This window comes from Elephas maximus, chromosome 22 (genome assembly GCF_024166365.1).
Source record: "Elephas maximus indicus isolate mEleMax1 chromosome 22, mEleMax1 primary haplotype, whole genome shotgun sequence".
In the NCBI taxonomy this organism is placed as follows: Eukaryota; Metazoa; Chordata; class Mammalia; order Proboscidea; family Elephantidae; genus Elephas; species Elephas maximus.
In genome coordinates, this window is record NC_064840.1 from 57,492,973 (window position 1) to 57,514,487 (window position 21,515).

A 21,515-nucleotide genomic window follows, 5' to 3' on the forward strand; every position below is an offset into this window, starting at 1 on the left:
TGATAACACGTAACAACAACAAGTGGTATTTTACCTGAATGTTTCTTCTTGGAGCTGTTCTAATTGAGTTTGGAGCTGCAGGTGCCTTCTTCCTGCTGGGCTGTTAGGATCTTCTATAGAATCGGATTGATTGAGTCTTTCCATCAATACCTGATTCTCCACTAACAAACTACTTTTTTCCTCTTGTAATGCTGCAACCTGTTAGGATATAGGAAGACAGCAGTTATTTCCTCCAATTACAGTGGCAATAGCACAGTCATTTGTGAATTACCATTATGAATTAAAGTCTGTGTTTAATGAAGTGCAATTAACCTTCACTTAAAATATTTACATTATTTTGGAATACCGCACAGGCAATGCAGTAAGAGTAAGCAAGAATTCGTTCTTTATCTTATTTTTGAAAAGAGCCTTGACCAAAGAAGATATATGAATGACAGAAAAACAAGCAAAAAGATACTCATCATTAGTCATTAAGGAAATGCAAATTAAAACAGAAATTATTTAAAACTACTTTCCTACTAAAATGGCTAAAGTTAAAAAGACTGATCCTACCAAGTGTTGGTGAAGATGTGGAGCAAATGGAAGTCTCACACACTTCTGGTAGGAATGTAAAATGTTTCTACCACTTCGGAAAACAATTGAGCACTTTCTTAAAACGTTAAACCTACAATTGCTATGACCTAGCCAATCTATTCCTAGGTATTTACCCAAGAGAAATAAAATCGTATGTCCACAAGAAGACTAATAACGTTTACAGCAGTTTCACTTGCAATAGAAAAAAAAAGAAAGGAAATAACTCAAACATTCAACAGGTGAATGAATGAACAGACTGTGGTATACTCATACAATGTAATACTATTTAGCAATAAAAAGAATAAACTATTGATACCAACAACATGGATGAAACTCAAAATAATGAAAGATGTTAGACTAAAAAACAAGAAAAGAAAATATACTGTATGATTCCATTTACATACAGTTCTAGAAAATGCAAGCTAATCTACAGTGACAGAAAGCAGAGCAGTCGCTGCCTGGTGACTAGAATGAGGGGTCACAAAGCGGCACGATAAAACTTCTGGGACCGATGTGTTGATGGTTTATGTGTTTATGTTGATGGTTTATGTGTTGATGGTTTATACATATCGAAATGCATCAAAATTGTACACTTCAAATATGAGCGGTTTACTGTATCTCAAGTATATCTCACCAAAACTTAAAAAATCAAAGCTGTCTTCTCTAATTCTTCCTCTCCACATTCCCACCATTTTCTCTTGAACCCATGCCAGTGAAGCTATTTCCTTCAGCATTCCACCAAACTGCTCAACAGGATGACTCATAATCCCCACATTACTAAGATCTATCAACAATACTTGACACAATTGACCACATCCTTCTTCTTGAAGTACTTCCTTCACCTGGCTTCCAGGACATCTTAATCTCCTGGGTTCCATAACCACTCACTGGTTTTACCTTTTTATCTCCCTGACTGCTTAACACTGGAGTGCCCCACAGATCTTCTTTTCTAAATACAGTGATGGCGTCTAGCTTCATGACAACTTGCATGTTTGTATTTCTAGCCAGGGATCCTGAACTCAACATCATTTACATTTAGATGTTGAACAGACATCTCAAATTTGAATTGTCCAAACAGAGCTCTTAATTACCCTCCACTCCTTTCACAGTCTTTCCCATTTCAGAAAATGGTAACTGTGCTTCCAGTTGCTCAGCCACCATCCTTGGTATCTCTCCCTCACCCACCTGCACTCTGTCAGCAAATATCATTGGCTCTACCTTCAAACATATTTTGGACCCTTCTCACTACCACCACTTCCTGTTCTAAGTCAACATAATTTCTTGCCTGAATTAATGCAATAGCCTCTTAATTGGTCTCCTTGGTTTGACCCTTGCCTCCCTTTAATCTATTCTCCACACAGCAGACAAAATGATTTACTAAAACAAAAATCAGGTCACATGACCGCTTTGCTCAAGATCCTCTGAAGACGTTCCACATTACTGAAAGTTAAAGTCTTTATAAAGGCTTATAAGACCTCTTCAGACTGATTTCCTACCTATAGGGCGGCTATGAGTAGGAACTGACTCAACAGCAACGGGTTTGGTTTTTGGTTTTATTCTCCCCCACACTCCCTCCTTCTCCTGCGTTCTTAATAGTCTTGCTGTTCTTTGAGTATACCAGTCATGCTCCCACCTCAGGGCCTTTGCACTTACTTTGGCTCTTAGGCTTCCCTTTACCTGTAATGCTCTTCGCCCCTAGAAATCTGGGAGGCTCACTCTGTAACTTCTTTGGACTTTACCAAAATGTCACTTTTGCAGGAGACCTTTGTTGACTAGCCAACTTAAAATTAATTCTCCCCACTCTGTATTCCCTATTTCATCTTCTTTATTTTTCTCTAGAACACTTATCACAATATAACCTACTATATTTTTATTTTATTTATTGTCGTTTTCTTCATTAGTATGCAAGAACCTTGGAGGCAAGGATGTTTTACCTATTTTGGTCTGTTATTTATATCTCATTGTGTCCTATCCTCATTGTATCTACGGCAACAAAAACAGTGCATGATACATAAGCCGAAACCAAACCTGTTGCCTTTGAGTCGACTCCGACTCAAAGTGACCCTACAGGCAGAGTTGAACTGCCCCATAAGGTTTCCAAGGAGTGGCTGGTGGATTCGAACTGCCAACCTTTTGGTTAGCAGCCTGAGCTCTTAATCACTGTGCCACCAGGGCTCCACATGATACATAGCAGGTGCCCAATAAATGTTTGCTGAATGAACAAATCAATCTAGAAATGCCAGCTCTATTAATTTATCAGATTTCCGTACATGCATGAGTATCTTCTGGGCTCTATTGTATACCACTAGTTTATTTCATTCATTTCTGTCCTTTTCATACATCTTTTTAAAATAAAATTTTAAGGCTTTAAATTTCCCCTTTAGGCACTGCTTTAGCTGTATCCCATAGGTTCTGATATATTGTATTTCTGTTATTGTCCAGTTCTGAATATTTTCTAGTTGTTGTTTTGATTTCTTCTTCAACTCTTAAGTTATTTAGAAGCACACTTTCAAATTTCCAAATGAATGGAATTTTTAAAAACTCATCTCTTTGTTTCTAACTAAGTTATACTTTGGTCAGACAGCATGATCTATGTAGCCCAGATTCTTTGAATTATATTGAGAATTGCTTTACAGTCTGGTATGTGGACAAACGGAAACCCTGGTGGCGTAGTGGTGAAGTGCGACGGCTCTTAACCAAGAGGTCAGCAGTTTGAATCCGGGAGGCGCTCCTTGGAAACTCTACAGGGCAGTTCTACTCTGTCCTATAGGGTTGCTATGAGTTGGAATCGACTTGACGGCAGTGGGTTTTTTGGTTTGGTATATGGTCAAATTATAGGAAGGCTCAGTGTTTAACACAAATTTTAATACTAGAATTATCAGACTAGCTAATGTTGCTAAAAGAGTTTAATTCAATATATCATGGCAGAAATTTTTTTACACAAGCAGAAAAAGGAGACTAGTTAAAAACGATAAACACAATTTATTTAAAATAAATCAAATAAGGCAAAGGGCTTATAATGAAAAGCCACAGTTTCCTGCTAAGTTCTTCCATTCCCAAGGGACCGTTAGTTTTAAGTGTTCCTAATGTTACTGCTTTTGGTTGTTACTTTGCACTCTAAATAACGTCATACACTACTGCTTTTTGACTTAGGCATTATCTGATGACTCTCTCCTCTGACATGTGAGATTACAGAAACCTGTGCCACCCTCTTCCCCCAAATACAGTCATGTCACTATTCTCACTTCCTTCACTGGTCACCCCTAAATTTTAAACAACTACTTATCTATTCATATAACTCAACTACCCGCCCATTCATTCATTCACTCAAATATTCACTGTGTGCCTCCTATGTGCTAAGCACTGTCACATGGTTCTAGGTACAAGGGATACAGTGATGGACGAAGCTTAGAAAGTCCTTACTCATATATTCAAACAAATCATAATAAATATATTAAAGAGTTCACATGCTACAAGAAAGTAAATTAATACAAAAAACAGAGTGAGAAATGCTACGCAGACGGTTAGAGTAAGACTATCAGGTGAGACTGGGTCATACTTTGGGTTGGCTGACCATGGTAGGCCTTCCTAGGGAGGCCTAAAATAGTGCCTGGCACACCGAAGTGTCCAATAAATATTTTATGGCTTAATAAATCAGGTGATTTGGAGCTGAGACTGGAACACAGGAAGGAGCCAGCTGTGTAATGACTGCTGTACCACAGAGGAGAAAAGTGATTCTTGACTCCCTACTTAGTAAGATGAGAACATTAGTGGTCTTACCTTCCCTCCTCCCTCCTCTCCCATTCTACTTCTCAACCTCTATCATCTGTACGTTTACTTTACAATAACAATTCTAAATGCCAAAGACAAAGCTTTCATTATTACATCAGAGTTTATATTATTATGACAGTGTTAATGCTGTTCCCTGCAGATCCAAGTATGTTATAGGGCTACCCCTTCTCTTTCGTAACCTCTCTGCAATTTGACCATTCACTTGGCAATCTGTCTATATATACCAGGAGTTGGCAAACTTTTCTGTAAAGGACCAGATAATAAATATTTTAGGCTTTGAGAGCCATAGGTCTCTGTTACAACTACTCAATTTTCAATTATAGCATGAAAGCAGCCACAGATAATATGTAAATAAATGAGCATGACTGTGCTGCAATAACACAGATATCAAGGCGTAATTATCCACCCTGGTATGTACCTTTAATTTTATATTATTAAAGATAATATTTGTATCCTGATCATACAAATAATAAACTCCTATTTATTATAATGCTTAGCATTTCTCTATAGTTTGATTTTAAAAACTGAAAAGCAACAGTACATACATTCCAAGAAAAACCAAACCCATTGCCGTCCAGTCGATTCCGACTCATAGCGACCCTATAGGTCAGAGTAGAACTGCCCCACAGAGTTTCCAAGGAGTGCCTGGTGGATGTGAACTGCCGACCTTTTGGTTAGCAGCCGTAGCACTTAACCGCTACGCCACCAGGGTTTCCCGTACTTACATTAAAATTACATTAGGACTATGTAAATATTATTTACCACATACCCAAAAAGTGTGCTATGATTATACTTCCTTCTTTATACATCCATTGTAATGACCAACTTCTATGTAGAATGCTTCTAGCATAAAATATTATGAACTTTATATATACCCATCAGCCAGCTTTAACAAGTATTAAAACATAGCCAATTATGTCTCATTTGTACCTCCACCCACTCCCCCTACCGCCTATTTTGATGTAAATCCCAGACAAATAACCATTACTTTCTCATTTCTGTCTTTGTGAGCGATTTCCTCAACTTCATCTTTAACTATTCTGTTGAATTTTTTATTTGACAGTTCTGTTTTAATTTACTTAAGTGTTTCTTTATGTCTGATTTTTCCTTTTGCATCTTGCCCTTATTTTATAGATGCAACATCTTTACTAATTTCACTGAGGGTATTAACTAGATTAAAAAAAATCTGTTTTACTTCCCTAAATTTCTCCACTTCTTCTAGGGCTGGTTTTCTATTTATCTCGATCCTTTTCTCTTTTGAATCATTTTCACCTTCCCTTTCCTTACATTTAAGAATTAGTCAACAGTGTCACAACAGTTAAGGGCTCAGCTGCCAACCAAAAGGCTGGTGTGTTCAAATCTACTTAGCAGCTCTGTGGGAGAAAGACCTGGCAATCTGTTCCCATCAGGATTACAGCCTAGAAAAACTGTCACATGGGGTTGCTAGGAGTTGAAAATTGACTCAACTGCACCCAACAACGAGGGTAACTGGAAGCTCTGTATTCATGGGTTTCACTTTTAGGGCTTATCCACAAGAAGCTTGCCTTCGTCTAAATTAGGGAACCCAGAAATGCCAGAACGAAAAGGATCTTACCCTGTAATACCAATACCTCTCTAATCTCCCTAGTACTTCTCTTTGTTTAATTTCTTTAGAAAAGAGCCCTCTAATTTTGAGTGTAGCTACAGTCAGGAGTCCCTGCACGGCACAAATGATTAAGTGCTTACTACTAGCCAAAAGCTTGGCTATTTGAACCAACCCAGAGGTGCCTTGGAAGACAGGACTGGCAATCTGCTTCTGAAAGGTCAGCCTTAAAAACCTCATGGAGCAGTACTACCCTGACACTTGGGGTTGCCATGAGTAGGAATCTACTCAATGGCAACAAAGAGCAGCAGCATAAGCCAGTCTATATGCAGTGGGTAAACAGTGTGGAAGGATTCAACTAGACTTCACAAAACTCCTGGGAATAGCCCCCCTTCAGCCTTCCATCATACCTGTGGCCTTTCTGGGGTTCTGCTATAGCAGCTCCCTCCATCTCCCACCACGCCCCCACTCCACGCCCCCTACCCGCTGGTGTTTTCGCCACTGCATTCTTTGTTCCTTTTAGCCCTTCAGCACTTTTCCAACTGCCTTTTGGCTTTCAAAGGAAGGCTGGAGCTGGCTAATACCATGGTGACTGTGGAATATTCAGGAGTCTTAGGAGTGGGGCTGTTAAACTGTTAACTTGAAATGGTTTCAAAAAAAAAAACCAAACTCACTGCCATGGAGTTGATGCCGACTCATAGTGACCCTATAGGGTATAGCAGAACTGCCCCATAGGGTTTCTAAGGTTGTAAATCTTTATGAAAGCAGACTGTCACATCTTTCTCCTGTGGAGTGGCTGGTGGATTTGAACCGCTGACCTTTGGGTTAGCATCCATGTGCTTAACCTCTGTGCCACCAGGGCTCCTGTTGGAATGGTTTAGTAACTTGAAAATGGTCACTGTGGGAGTACTTATCATAAACATCACAAACCATGGCTTTTTTAAATCACCTCCACCCCTCTGGAGAGCTAGTTTACTAGCACACCCACAAAGGCTCTTGTTCTTTTCTTGCAGGTTTACACCATTTCAATTACTTTAATTTTAATGGGGTCAAAGGAAGAAATGGAAATTAACACCTTTGTTCAGTGTACTATCTTTAATCATAAATCTGTTTTTCTTTCTTCTTTAAAAAAAATGTTCTTTAATTAGGGTTTTGCACAGTCAAGCTGTACCGCACAGCAGTACACAGTACCTTCGGTGGGGCTTGAGGTGGTGCATTTCAAATGTGTGGTAGAGAGAACAGGTCTCTTACCTGCATATCCAATTCGTGGCACCTTTGGGCAATTTCTTCTTTTGCTGACAAAGCTTCATTTAGTTCCTCTGTTGTTTTCTTCAACTGAAGAACAAAGAAACAAAGACATGCAATAAATACTTCAAGGTGAAGTGGTAACAATTCATAACCACATGCGTACGACAGAGAACGAAAACATTTTTCTCCACAAAACTCTCACATTTTTCCCCTTTCTTTGGGTGGGTGGGGGTGGGGGTGGGAGGAGACCAAGGATGCTTCTGCAAGAGTCAAAAGAAGGTGCTTATAATTTCAATTTTCTTTTAGTCCTAAGTCTTTTGTGCTCTTTGAATTTTGCTGTTCCCCAAATCAAGTTTTCTCACACATCTTTTTTTGATTTGGTTCTTGGTAATGTTGATTACATAATGACTGAGAAATTTTACTTGCTAAAGTACATATGTGCTAAAGGAACAAGGACTTCAACTGTTGAAATATATGGCTAGTGCATTTTCAGAACAAATTTCTGAGTCATATTCAACCTTTATGCTAATTTGTATATCACCATTCCTTAAATATTTTTATTCTGATTCTCAACATGAACCAAGCATCCCTGCGTTGTCTCCCACTGTTATATAAACTCTAAGTTAGCAGAGTATGAAAACAACTTAATTAAAATAAAATTTTACTGTCTATTCAGCTCAGGTGACAAAACTTCTGTACAACATAGATGTAAAAAAAAGTATTTTTAACTTTAAACAACTTTAAAATCAAACACTATAATATAAGAGAAAGACAAATTACAACTTGGGCTAAAATTATAGCATGTCCCAAGATATTCCCGGAAAACACTGAGAAACCATGTGGAAGAAATGAGAGAAGACAAAGAACATAACAATTTCTGTTCATGCCTTGGAACAGATGTTCCCGCATAGCTTATGCATAGAAACTGACAATGTAACTAACAATATTTTATGAAGAAATAACCATAAAATGACAAAATCACATCTCTGTTAAATCCGTAAGAACACCCTGTAGGGTTTCTTTAAAAATATAAAATTCCCTTAGTCCATTTAAATATCTAAAAAAAAAAAAATTAAATATCTACTGAGCGATTATTCACTACAGGCAGGCCCCAGGTTACAAATGTCTGACTTACATACGATCCACAGTTACGAACCAACCTTCCTAAAGACTATTAAAAATTCGAGGTACATACAACGGTTCATAATAACGAACAGGTGCTACTTTGCAACACACATCAAAACATTATTATTATTACTGTATTATTACGTTAAAGATGTTTTAGTGTATCCAGAAGTGTTTCTTTTTTTTTCATAGAAGGGTACACTATATACTATATGCTAAGACAAACATTTAACTGACGTTAGGTACGAGCCGTACTGAACCATACCTAACTATTGCGACTTACATACAAATTCAACTTAAAGATAGGCTTACGAACAGTACTTGTTCATAATCCAGGGACTGCCTGTACTTCGTAAAGATGAAGGTAGGGTAGAAGAGATATTTTCAATTGAAGAATAAGGTGAGGAAAAAGAGGTGAAGTATCTTTTGCATTGTAAAAATTATAAGAAAAAATACATGCTATTTTCCAGGAATGCATCTATTATGTTAAATGTAATATATAAAATATCACTAATGGGAAAAGATCAAGCATGACTAGAAAATACAAATTATAATAAATTAAAGAAGTTAATTTGTTTTAAATTGGGTTATGCAACACTTACAAATATGTAACATCCACTAGTAAAATGGCTTAAGTTCTTAAATTTACGTAAGATATAATGTTCTAGAGAATTACAGCAATATATTTCATAAGAAATTTCAACTGAAACATTCTTCTCATTAATATAAAAAATCTGTCCTTTTTAATTTTCACATGAACAAAAACAATGCAAAAGTAGATACCTGGCGATCAAGGTCAACATAGGCATCATTTCCAACAGAGACAGGGGATTCTTTACTCATCAACTGAAATTAAAATTTAAATGATTATAACTACAAGGTGAAAAAAAGACATTCTACATAACATACAATAAACATGAACACCCAGCCATGATATAAACATGAAACCGAAAAACAAATCTAAAACAGAACATTTTCCTATTTTAAGTTATACTAAACCTTTATGCTAATTTGATTATCACCATTTTTTTTTAATAAAATATTTTTATTATTTTGATTCTCAACATGAACCAAGCAACCCTGCGTTACCTCCCATTGTTACATAAACTCTAAGATAGCACAGTATAAAAACAATTTGAGTAAAATAAAATTTTACTGTCTCGTTATTTCATTTCAGTCTAGGAAACTTTTTTCATGCTAGGATAATGCCTTCATTTAAAATGAAGAGATCTAAAATCTGGTGCTCATGTTTATTGTAAGCACAGTCATAAGAACCCAGTATCATTTACTCTTACCACTAAAAAAAAAAAAAAAAAAGGGGGAGATCTTTAAGTTAAAAATGTGGCTAAATATTTAAAACCACTGACTTTTCAGTAAAAATGCCAACATTAAGTACTTATCTCTAAAGAACAAAAGTGGGCAACATCAGTATTAGCCAATGCTAAGTGGCTAATGGTTAATGATGACACGTGCACACACAAATCTACGTCTTAGCCTCTCTCACCCTCATGTTGCAAAGAGAGAAGATCCAAAGGGTGTGTATAGGGGTGGGAGCAGAAGTGGAAAGAATTCTGATTGTGACATATGTCAGGGGCAGACTCAAATGGTCCCAATCTTCTACTGTTTCCTTCTATCTGAAGGACAAAAGGAAAGGGCCAATTAGAAAGGTGGGGATGTACTGTTGAGAGACTTTACAATTTCCACCTTTACTCCACTCTCCTGAGAATTGAAATGTTATGTCTACCTGTATCTTTTTCTCTGTATCAGTTGGCCTCAAAATGTGGTCCCCACAAAACACCATCAGCAGTGCCTGGAAACTTATGAGAAACGCAGCTTGAGCCACATCCCAGAATTACTGAATCAGAAACCCTGGGGTGAGGGCCCAGCAACGTGTTTAATCAGGCCTCCGGGTGATTCTGATGCGTAATGAAGTTTCAGAACCACTGCTGGCTGGATATTAAGTAATAAGAGTTGAAAGTCCCTTAGCACAATTAGAAGGAAAAACAAAATCTGACGAAGAGTAAATAATACTGGCTTCCATTCTCATGCTTTTGAGACTATTAGTAAAAATAAACAAAAGCAAAAAAAAAAAAACCTTTCAATTGAAAAAACAGTATCCACTGTAGAAAAGATTAAATTCAGAAAAAACACAGAGAGAAAAAAAAAAAAACATTATCCTGGGGAAGTCGTTGCTTAGGGGCACTCAGTTTTATTAACGGTTGTGGAATAATTTGGAGAAGGATGGTAGTAATGGTGGCACAATGTGATGAACATAATGTCACCGAACTGTGCCTGTAAAAACAGATGAATTGGCAAATACTTTGCTATATATATTTTCACCACAATAAAAAAACCCATTATCCTACCATCCAGAAATAATCACCTTTGTAATTTTGAAATATTTAAGATGCTATCTGTTAAGAAGCACAGCTCAAGTAAGAAAGATACATCAATAGATAAATACACTGTGCTGTCATAAGGGCTGTGACAGAATACTCAGAGAAGATGCATCTAGTTCAGAAGGGGGCAGTAGAAGGGAGTAAAAAAATTTTCTTCCATTCTTTTTCCTTTGCCCACTGTTACATTTTAGACCTTATCAGGAAAGGTGTGCATCAGGGTTGTATTCTTTCACCATACCTATTTAATCTGTATGCTGAACAAATAACACGAGAAGCTGGACTATATGAAGAACAGTGCATCAGGATTGGAGGAAGACTCATTAACAACCTGTGTTATGTAGATGACACAAGCTTGCTTGCTGAAAGTGAAGAGGACTTGAAGCAGTTATTGATGAAGATCAAAGACCACAACCTTCAGTATGGATTACACCTCAAGATAAAGAAAACAAAAATCCTCACAGCTGGACCAATGAGCAACATCAAGATAAATGGAGAAAAGATTGGAGTTGTCAAGGATTTCATTTTACTTGGATCCACAATCAACAGCCATGGAAGCAGCGGTCAAGAGATCAAAAGACGCACTGCAGTGGGCAAATCTGCTGCAAAGGACCTCTTCAAAGTGTTGAAGAGCAAAGATGTCACCCTGAAGACCAAGGTGCGCCTGACCCAAGCCATGGTATTTTCAATCACACCATATGCATGTGAAAGCTGGACAATGAATAAGGAAGACCAAAGAAGAGCTGACACCTTTGAATTGTGGTGTTGGTGAGGAGTATTGAACATACATACCATGGACTGCCAAAAGAATGAACAGATCTGTAGTGGAAGAAGTGCGGCCAGAATGCTCCTTAGAGGCAAGGATGGTGAGATTGCATCTTACATACTTTGGACATGTTGTCAGGAGGGATCAGTCCCTGGAGAAGGACATCATGCTTGGCAGAGTACAGGGTCAGCGGAAAAGAGGAAGACCCTCAACGAGGTGGACTGACACAGTGGCTGCAACAATGAGCTCAAGCATAACAACGATTGTAAGGATGGCTCAGGACTGGGCAGTGTTTCGTTCTGTTGTGCATAGGGTTGCTATGAGTCCGAACCAGCTTGACGGCACCTAACAACAACAACATCATAATACAGCATCACCTCTGAAATAAAAATCCACGTATCCCACTCTGTAAATACAATCTTCCCTCATTTTAGGCCTCTCACTCAATTATTTCTAGTATACCTGCTCCTCAACTTCACTGATGCTTGCTAGGCGCCATAGCTCTTTATTTCTCACTGTTTCTCCAACACAGCCCATCGTTCTTATATTCATTTTATTCCCTACTTTGCTTAGACCCTATAATGAACACCTATTGGTTTGCCTGTCTAAAGTTTACTCCTCTTTCTTCTACAAACAACATCTTGATCTTATATTTGGGAATCATTCCCTCCCTACTTTAGAATCCATGATTGATCATTTGTTCATTCAATTTATTCTAGCCTAGAATCAATATCTAGCCTAGATTTCATGGCTCATTACTTTGATGAATTTTGCCAATACTATCAATTCTCTTCTTACCTCATTACTTCTCCCTGGCAAAATCTCAATCCAGAATCAATCCAACTAGCTGTCTGTTCTGGCCATATAACCAATTGAGAAAGTTAAAAAAACTTAGAAAGTACAAACTGATGTCACTATTAATACATAGTTTCTAATCTCAACTGGGCCTTCAAATCTGCCTGAAATGTACAGTTATACTTAAACCACTCAGCAGTCTCTTTTATTCCCTTCACAGATCATTCTCAATCTTCCCACTTCTCAAACCACATTCCTTCATATCTTCATCAAAAAACCTTGCCTCCAGGTAGGAACTTCTCCAATTTCCTGCATCCTAACCTACAAAATTAACAACACAGATGCTCATCCTTTCCTTCTTCACTCCTGTTACAATCTGAGGCTCGGTCTTCCTGTCCAAGGCTAATCCCTTCACTTGTGCTCTCAGCCCAGTCTCTTCACACCTTCCCATGGTCCCTGTTCCATTTATCATCAATCCTCTCACTTATATCTCAATCTCTACGTCTCCTTCTTAAGGTTTTTTCCTATTAGCATTTAAATAGTTAAAAGGTTATCTACTTGAACAGGCATTTCTCTACAGAAGATATACAAATGGCCAAAAGCCCGTGCGAAGACGCTAAACATCATCAGTCACTGTTGTTGATAGATGCCATTGAATTGGTTCTGAACTCATACTGACTCTATGTACAACAGAATGAAACCCTCTCAGGTCCTGTGCCATCCTCACAATTGCTGCTATGTTTGAGCCCATTGTTATAGCCACTGTGTCAATCCATCTCGCCGAGGGTCTTTCTCTTTTTCGCTAACCTTGTACTTTGCCAAGCATGATGTCCTTCTCCAGGGACTGGTCATCCTGATAACGTGTCCAAAGTAGTCTTGCCATCTTTGCTTGTTGTAAGGAGTATTCTGGTTGTACTTCTTCCAAGACATATTTGTTCATTCTACATACATATGGGAAACCCTGGTGGCATAGTGCTTAAGAGTTTGGCTGCTAACCAAAAGTTTGAATACACCAGGTGCTCACTGGAAACCCTATGGGTCAGTTCTACTCTGTCCTATAGGGTTGCTATGAGTCGGAATCGACTCGACAGCAACGGGTACATGCATATGAGGCAAGTGAAAATACCATGGCTTGAGCTAGGCACATCTTAGTCTTCAGAGTGACATCTTTGCTTTTTAATACTTCAAAGGTCTTTTGCAGCAGATTTGTCCAATGCTATCCCTCATTTGATTTCTTGACTGGTGGGCTGACTATGGATCCAAGTAAAGTGACAACCTCAATCTTTTCTCCATTTATCATGATGGTGCTTACTGGTCCAGTTGTGAGGATTTTTGTTTTTCTTCATCATCAATAAGTGCTTCAAGACCTCTTTGCTTTCGGCAAGCAAGGTCATGTTATCTGTATATCACAGGTTGTTAATGAGTCTTTCTTGAATCCCGATGCCGTGTTCTTCTTCATATAGTCCAGCTTCTCAGATTATTTATTCAGTATAAAGATTGAATAAGTATGGTGAAAGGATACAACCCTGACAGACACCTCTCCTGATTTTAAGAACAGACCGTATCCTCTTGTTCAATTCAAATGACTGCCTCTTGATCTACATAAAGGTTCCTCATGAGCACAGTTAAATGTTCTGAAATTCCCATTCCTAGCAATGTTATCCGTAATTTGTTATGATCCACACAGTCGAATGTCTTTGCATAGTCAATAAAACACAGGTAAACAACTTTCTGGTATTCTCTGACAATATTCATCTGACATCAACAATGATATACCTCATTCCACATCCTCTTCTGAATCCAGCCTGAATTTCTAGCAGTTTCCTGTTGTACTTCTGCAACTGTTTTTGAATTATTTTCAGCACAATTTTACATGTGTGTGATATTAATGTTATTGTTCAATAATTTCTGCATTCTGTTGGATCACCTTTGGAATGGGCACAAATATGGATCTCTTCCAGTTGGTTGGCTATGTAGCTGTCTTCCAAATCTCTTGGCATAGATGAGTGCTTCTAGCGTGGCATTCGTTTGTTGAAACATCTTAATTGGTATTCCATCACTTCCTGGAGCCTTGTTCTTTGCCAAAGCCTTCAGTGCACCTTGGACTTCTTCCTTTGATACCATTGGTTCTTGATCATATGCTACCTTCTGAAATGGCTGAACGTTGACCAATTCTTTTTGGTACAGTGACTCTGTGTAGTCCTTCCATCTTCTTTTGATGATTCCTGTGTCATTCAATATTTTGCCTGTAGAATCCGTTAATATTACAACTTGAGGCTTAAATTTTTTCTTCAGTTCTTTCAGCTTGAGAAATTCTGAGGGTGTTCTTCCCTTTTGGTTTTCTAACTCCATGTCTTTGCACATTTCATTACAATACTTTCTCTTCTCGAGCTGCCCTTTGAAATCTTTTGTTCAGCTGTTTTATTTATTTGCTTTAGCTACTTGATGTTCAAGAGCAAGTTTCAGGGTCTCTTCTGACATTCATTTCGGTCTTTTCTTTCCTTCCTACCTTTCTAATGACCTTTGGCTTTCTTCATATATGATATCCATGATGTCATCCCACAACTTATCTGGTCTTTGGTCATTAGTATTCAGTGTGTCAAATCTATTCGTGAGATGGTCTCTATATTCAGGTGGGATATACTCAAGGTTGTACTTTGCCTCTCATGGACTTGTTTTAATTTTCTTCAGCTTTAACTTGAACTTGCATATGAGCAACTGACGGTCTGTTGCACAGTCAGCCTCTGGCCTTGTTCTGCCTGATGCTACTGAGCTTCTCCATCATCTCTTTCCACAGATGTGGTAGATTTGATTCTGGTGTATTCCATTCTGCGAGGTCCACGTGTATGAAAGTAAAAAACTATTTTTTTTGTTTTTTACTCACCGTTTATGTTGTTGAAAAAAAGATATTTGCAATGAAGAAGTTCTTGGTTTTGCAAAATTCTATCACACAATCTCCAGCGTCATCTCTATCACCAAGGCCATATTTTCCAGCCATCAATCCTTCTTTGTTTCCAAGTTTCTCATTCCAATTGCCAGTATTTATTAATCCATCTTGATTGCATGTTTGATCAATTTCAGACTGCAGAAGTTGGTAACAATCTTCAATTTCTTCATCTTTGCCATTAGTGGTTGGTGGGTAAATTTGATTATTAGTTGTATTAACTAGTCTTTCTTGTAGGCGTGTGGATATTATCCTATCACTGACAGCATTGTACTTCAGGATAGATCTTGAAATGTTCTTTCTGAAGATGAATGTGATGCCATTCCTCTTTATTTTGTCATTCCCGGATAGTAGGGCATATGATTGTCCAATTCAAAATGGCCAATACTGGTTCTTTTCACCTCATTAATGCCTAGGATATCCATCTTTATGCATTCCATTTCATTGCTGACAACTTCCAATTTTCCTGGATTCATACTTCATACATTCCACATTACGATTATGAATGTTTTCAGCTGTTTCTTCTCACTTTGAGTTGTACCACATCAGCAAATGAAGGTCCCAAAAGCTTGACTCTATTCACGTCATTAAGGTCTACGTTGAGGAGGCAGCTCTTCCCCAGTTATATTTTGAGTGCCTTCCAACCTGAGGGGCTCATTTTCTGGCACTATTTCAGATAATGTTCTGCTGCTATTCATTAGGCTTACACTGGTTTATTTTTTAAGGAGTAGATTACCAGGTCCTTCTTCCTAGTCTGTCTTAGTCTGGAAGCTTCACTGAAACCTGTCCACAACGGGTGAACCTGCTGCCATAGCTTCCTGCATCACAGCAACACACAATCCACCACAGTACAACAAACTAACAGACGGGTGGTGGCATTAGTCATTAGGGAAATGTAAATGCAAACCACAATGAGATACTACTTCACACCTACTAGTTATAATAACGGTAATTTTTAAAAAAGGAAAATATAAACTTGCGAGGATGTGGAGAAATTGAATGCTCGTACTCTGCCAATGAGGATGTAAAATGGTACAGCTGCTGTGGTGAATAGGTTGGTGGTTCCTCAGTAAGTTAAACCTAGGGTGACCATATGATGCAGCAACGCCACTCCTGCGTATATACTCAAAAGAACTTGAAAAGAGGTGTTCAAACAAAAACTGGTACACAAATGTTCATCGGAGCACTATTCACAATAGCTAAAAGGTAGAAACAACCTAAATGTCCACCAACTGATGAATGGATAAACAAGCTGTAATATATCCACACAATGGAATATTATTCAGTCATAAAAAGGAATGAAGTACTGGCATATGCTACAACCTGGATAAACCTTGAAAACATTATGCCGAGTGAAAGGAGCCAGACAAAAAGGCCATATACTGTATAATTCTATTTATATGAAATACCCAGAACAGACAAATCCATAGAGACAGAAAGCAGATTAGTGGTTGCCAGGGGCTGGGATGATGGGGGAATGAGGAGTAACCGCTTAATGGGTATGGGGTATGTTTTTTGGATGGTGCAAAAGTTCTGGAGATAAACAGTGGTAATGGTTGTACAACATTGTGAGTGTACTAGATGTCACTAATGGTAAATTGTATTATATATTTATTTTACCCCACCTCGGAAACCCTGGTGATGTAGTGGTTAAGAGCTACAGCTGCTAACCAAAAGGTTGGCAGTTTGAATCCACCAGGCGCTCTTGAAAACTCTATGGAGCAGTTCTACTCTGTCCTACAGGGTGGCTCTGAGTCATAACTGACTTGATGGCAATGGGTTTGGTTTTGGTTTTTACCCCACCTCACCCCCACATATACAGGAACTCAAAGTAGGTAGTACCTAAATGAACACCTATAAATAGATTATTCCTTAAAAAAAAAAAAGTTATCATCTTACAAAAGCCCTTCTTCAGTTCCATAAATCCATCCAGCTACTCCCTTGATTAGTGCCCTGTTTTTTTTTATTGCAGTGGTTAAGAGCTCAGGCTGCTAACTAAAAGCTCGGCAGTTCGAATCCACCAGCTGCTCCTTGGAAACCCTATGGGGCAGTTCTACTCTGTGCTATATGGTCACTATGAGTCAGAATTGACGCGATGGTACACAACAACAACAACCCCCTTGGTCTCCCAGGTCCAATCAGTCACCAAGTCTATTGATTCAAGCGCTGATAACTTTCAAATCTGTCCATTTCTCTCCATCCTGCCTGTTATAACGTAATTCAGGCTTCCAACATTCTTCACTGGGTAATTACTAAGGTTTCTTAACTGGTCTTCTTTTCTCTAGCCTTATTTTCCTTGGATCCATTCTTCCTATTGCTGGGATTTTCTCAAACAAAAACCTCAATGTATCTTCTCCTTAAAATTATACATTGATTTCCAAAATTCCAATCCTTTTAACAAAACTGCACAATGTTCTAATCATCTTATATCTCGTTTCATCTCCAAGCACTTTCCACCTCACAGTGTTTGCTACAGGCAGTCTTCTTTCAATACCTCCAATGTGCCGTGCAAGTCTTGCTTTCCCCTTGCCTCCTGGTCTTTAGAACAATTTTTGCCTCTCCTTTACCTCATCTCATTCTTCTGTGCTCAGCGTAGATGCCACTTCTTCTGAGAAGCCTTCCCTAATGTTCCCAATCTGAGTTAGATACCCCCTTCAGGCGTTATTATATTTCCTTATCATAGCACTTTTAATTGTGTTTGAATTGCTTGTTTAGCTATTTTCCCCATGAGACATACTTTGTGAGGCAAGAGACCAAGTCTATCTTTTTCATATTTGTATCCCTATGACTACTACAGAGCCTGGTGTATATTAGGTGCTCAATAAGGTGTATATTAGGTGCTCAATAAGTATCTGCTAAATGAATAAAACGTATAAGCATGTAATAGACATTATCATCATTTTTAAACTTAACTGGGATTCTATTTTATATCTTGCTTTGTTCACTTGGCATTTTAAATGTTTTTTCTCTCTCGTAAGATACTCTTTTTTAAAACAAATTTTTATTGGCTATGTACCATTCCAGGGGCTTTGGTGGCACAGTGGTTAAAGCACTTGGCTGCTAACCGAAAGGTTGGCAGTTTGAACCCAGCAGCCACTGTGCAGAAGAAAGATGTGGCAGTCTGCTTTGGTAAAGATTACAGCCTTGAAACCTTATGGGGCAGTTCTACTCTGTCCTATGGGGTCACTATGAGTCAGAATCAACTCCACACTAGTGAGTTTTTTTTTTTTTTTTTTTTTGAAATATAGCATTCCACTGTATGGAGGCACCATAATATAAACACTTGTTTCCTGATGGATGTTTGCTTTTTGTCACAGTTCCACTAATATAAAACAGTTGGACAAATATTGTTGCGCCCAACCTTTGCCTGAATTTCTAAATAATCCCTAAGGATCGAGTCACAGACTGAAAATCACTTGGTTACAGAATAGTAATTTAAAAATATTTTTCTGATTAGAGATACAATACCTGTTGTTATAGAAAAATAAGAAAATAAATATAGAAAACAGTAAAGAAAACCCAACCATCTGAAGATTGGATTTTGGCAAACTTCTTTACTTATTTATAAAAAAGCAGGTTAATTTTATTTTTCAAACAGAAATGGGATTGTACAGTTCAAGTGTTTTGTATCCTTTTTTTTTTTAACCTAATATATTGTAAGCTCTTCCCTATGTCACTCAGTATTTTTCAAGAATATGCTTTTAATGTCTACATAACGTTCTAATATATGACTATAACATAATTTATCCCTTCCCCTACTGCTGGGCATTTAGAGTGTTTCTAATGTTTCAGTACCAAAAAATAATGCTTAAATAAACAATCTTGAGGCAATACTGCCCAATGGTTAACAGCATGGACTGCTTAGATCTGAATCCTAGCTCTGCCACTTACTAGTGGTGACCTTGACCAAGTTACTCTGACTCAATTTCCTCTCTTATAAAATGGGGACAATAACAGTGAATACCTCACAGGACTGTAATGAATTTTATATGATTTAACAGATGTAACACGCTGAGTAAGTGCCAGCACTACCTAGCACATTGTAGGTATTGGATAAAAGTTTGCTATTACTATTGTTACATATCTTTGTATTTCAGATTTCCTTGGGATAAGTTCCTAGAAGTGGAATTACAGAATAAATGACAGTAAGGTGGAACTTTTAGTGGCCCCCTTACTCATTTTCAGTAAAAGAATGCTCAAATTGTGGCTGGGTCTGTCATCAGCTGAAATAAAGATCACATTTTCCAGTCTCCATGTCGGGCTGTGTGAGTAAACTCTGGCTAAGGAAAGTGGGAATTCCTGAAAGTTTCCTCAGAGAAAGGAGATAACCCTTATTCAATCCTTGCTGTTGGCTGGAAATGTGAATGTGATAGCCGTAGACGAACCTAGGTGGGAATCACATACTAAGAACGGCAGAGCAACAGACAGAAGAAGGTTGGGACCCTGCTGAGTACAGAGCCTCCATACCAGCCTAGAACCAGTTAAGAAGAAACGAAACCTCTATCTTGCTTAGGTGAATGTCATTTTGATATTTTAACCATCAAAGACAAACCTAATCTTATATGATATAAAAGGATGTATGTTTTTAAAACACATCAATTTATACACCTATTGTCAGCGTTGAGGACAAACTCATCTTTGAAAAAGCTTTGTGTTTTTGAAAGAATTTTAAAAAATATTAATTTGTATTTACCATTTTTTAAGTTTGACTTTTGTGTTTCTTTCTTTAGTTGTGTATTCAATCCTACGTGCAATTTTTTATTCCCCTTAAGGGTTTCTTCTGTTGCTTCTATGATTAAGAACATTCCCCCATCCTGAGGTTAACCAGCTATAAATCTATTTTTATTTTTACAGCTATGTTTTATATTTAATACAATAACACATCTACATATTGCTTTAGGTATGGGGAGTTGAAGACCCATTTTCCGCCAAAGAGGAAACCAACAATTAAGCGTAAGGTAGACTGTTGGCTTAAGAGGAAACCCTGGTGGCGCAGTGGTTAAGCGCTATGGCTGCTAACCAAAAGTCCGGCAGTTCAAAGCCATCAGGGGCTCCTGGGAAACTCTATGGGGTAGTTCTACTCTGACCTATAGGGTCGCTATGAGTCAGAATTGACTCAACGGCATGGAGTTCGGTTTTTTTGGTTTTTGGTTGGTTTATAATGGCTTTAGGCTTTAGGCATTAGTTTATTATACCTAGTTCACTAAGAGCATTTTTAAAATTAGGAATAGTCATTGAACATCCATACTACAAGATAAATGTTTCAGATTTAAATAAAAATGAGAAATTTAAATGAATATGATTTTTTAAGTAATAATAAACCTATATACATTTAAAGACAAAATTCTGTAAAAATGAGTACCAGAATCTTTTTAAATTTCTACTTCCATTACTTAAACTCATGTTTGCTCCTTTAATTTTTCACAAACTGTAAGCACAAAAAGTTCTAACTTACCTCTTGAATGGCTGTCATGACAACATGCTGAACAGATTCCTCCATCATCATAATGGCTTGGATGTACTCTGAAAACAAGAACAATCTCGAATGTCACTGTTCATGTTAAAGACAGTCAAGGGAGTAAAGGCTAACACTTCACAAATTCTTTCAATGTGTTTGATTCTTCCTAGAAATCCCTCATATACAGTTAAATCTCTGTGCCACAGGTAATATGGCACACACTGAAAATCACATTATTCGTACTTCCTTATGAGACTACCCCCCTCATTATTTCTTGCCAATTAAGTGGAGGCTACAATTAAAGGTAATGGGAACACAGTATCAGCATGTGTGTCAATGTAAAAAGAATGAAAAAAAGAAAACCTAAAAAATGTCTTGTACATTATTCTTTGCTATATATTAAAAAGTTTGAAATCTGTGGTTTATTCACATATGAAATTAAAGCATTGCATTGTGGGTAATTCCCACTATATTTCTTACTACAGAAAAGAAAAAACAATGAATCTGATACCTGTTTAGGATAAAGAATTAAGACGAATTTAAGATAGAAGTTGATACTGTTGTCAAATGAATACTGTGTAATCCCAGGTTTTACAATAATGACCCACATCTCACACACCCTAAAGCAACAACTCCATCAACCTCAGCCTCATCGCTGCCAAAAAAAAGAGAAGAATCTCTTAGCTGTTAAAAAAAAAAAAAAAAAATTTTTTTTAGCTGTTAGAAGCGACAAATTTGGAAATATGATTTCTCACCTTCTAAAAAAATCCCTGGGCACAGTTTTCAGTACTTTCAAATCCAACAATGGATGACAAAAGTGGTATTAAGCATAAAGA

At 37.7% G+C, this 21,515-nt stretch overlaps 1 protein-coding gene across 3 annotated transcripts in view; it reads right to left on the reverse strand.

Annotated features, from left to right (window-relative positions):
* HOOK3 (hook microtubule tethering protein 3) overlaps window positions 1–21,515 on the reverse strand; it is a 121,596-nt gene that overhangs the window by 59,842 nt on the left and 40,239 nt on the right. For all 3 annotated transcript variants that reach the window (XM_049865141.1, XM_049865140.1, XM_049865139.1), the window contains exons 6-9: window positions 20,677–20,744; window positions 9,104–9,166; window positions 7,199–7,282; window positions 35–198 (exon numbers count right to left, since the gene is read on the reverse strand). In XM_049865141.1, coding sequence (XP_049721098.1) covers window positions 35–198; window positions 7,199–7,282; window positions 9,104–9,166; window positions 20,677–20,744 — 379 coding nt within the window. The remainder of the gene's footprint in view (window positions 1–34; window positions 199–7,198; window positions 7,283–9,103; window positions 9,167–20,676; window positions 20,745–21,515) is intronic.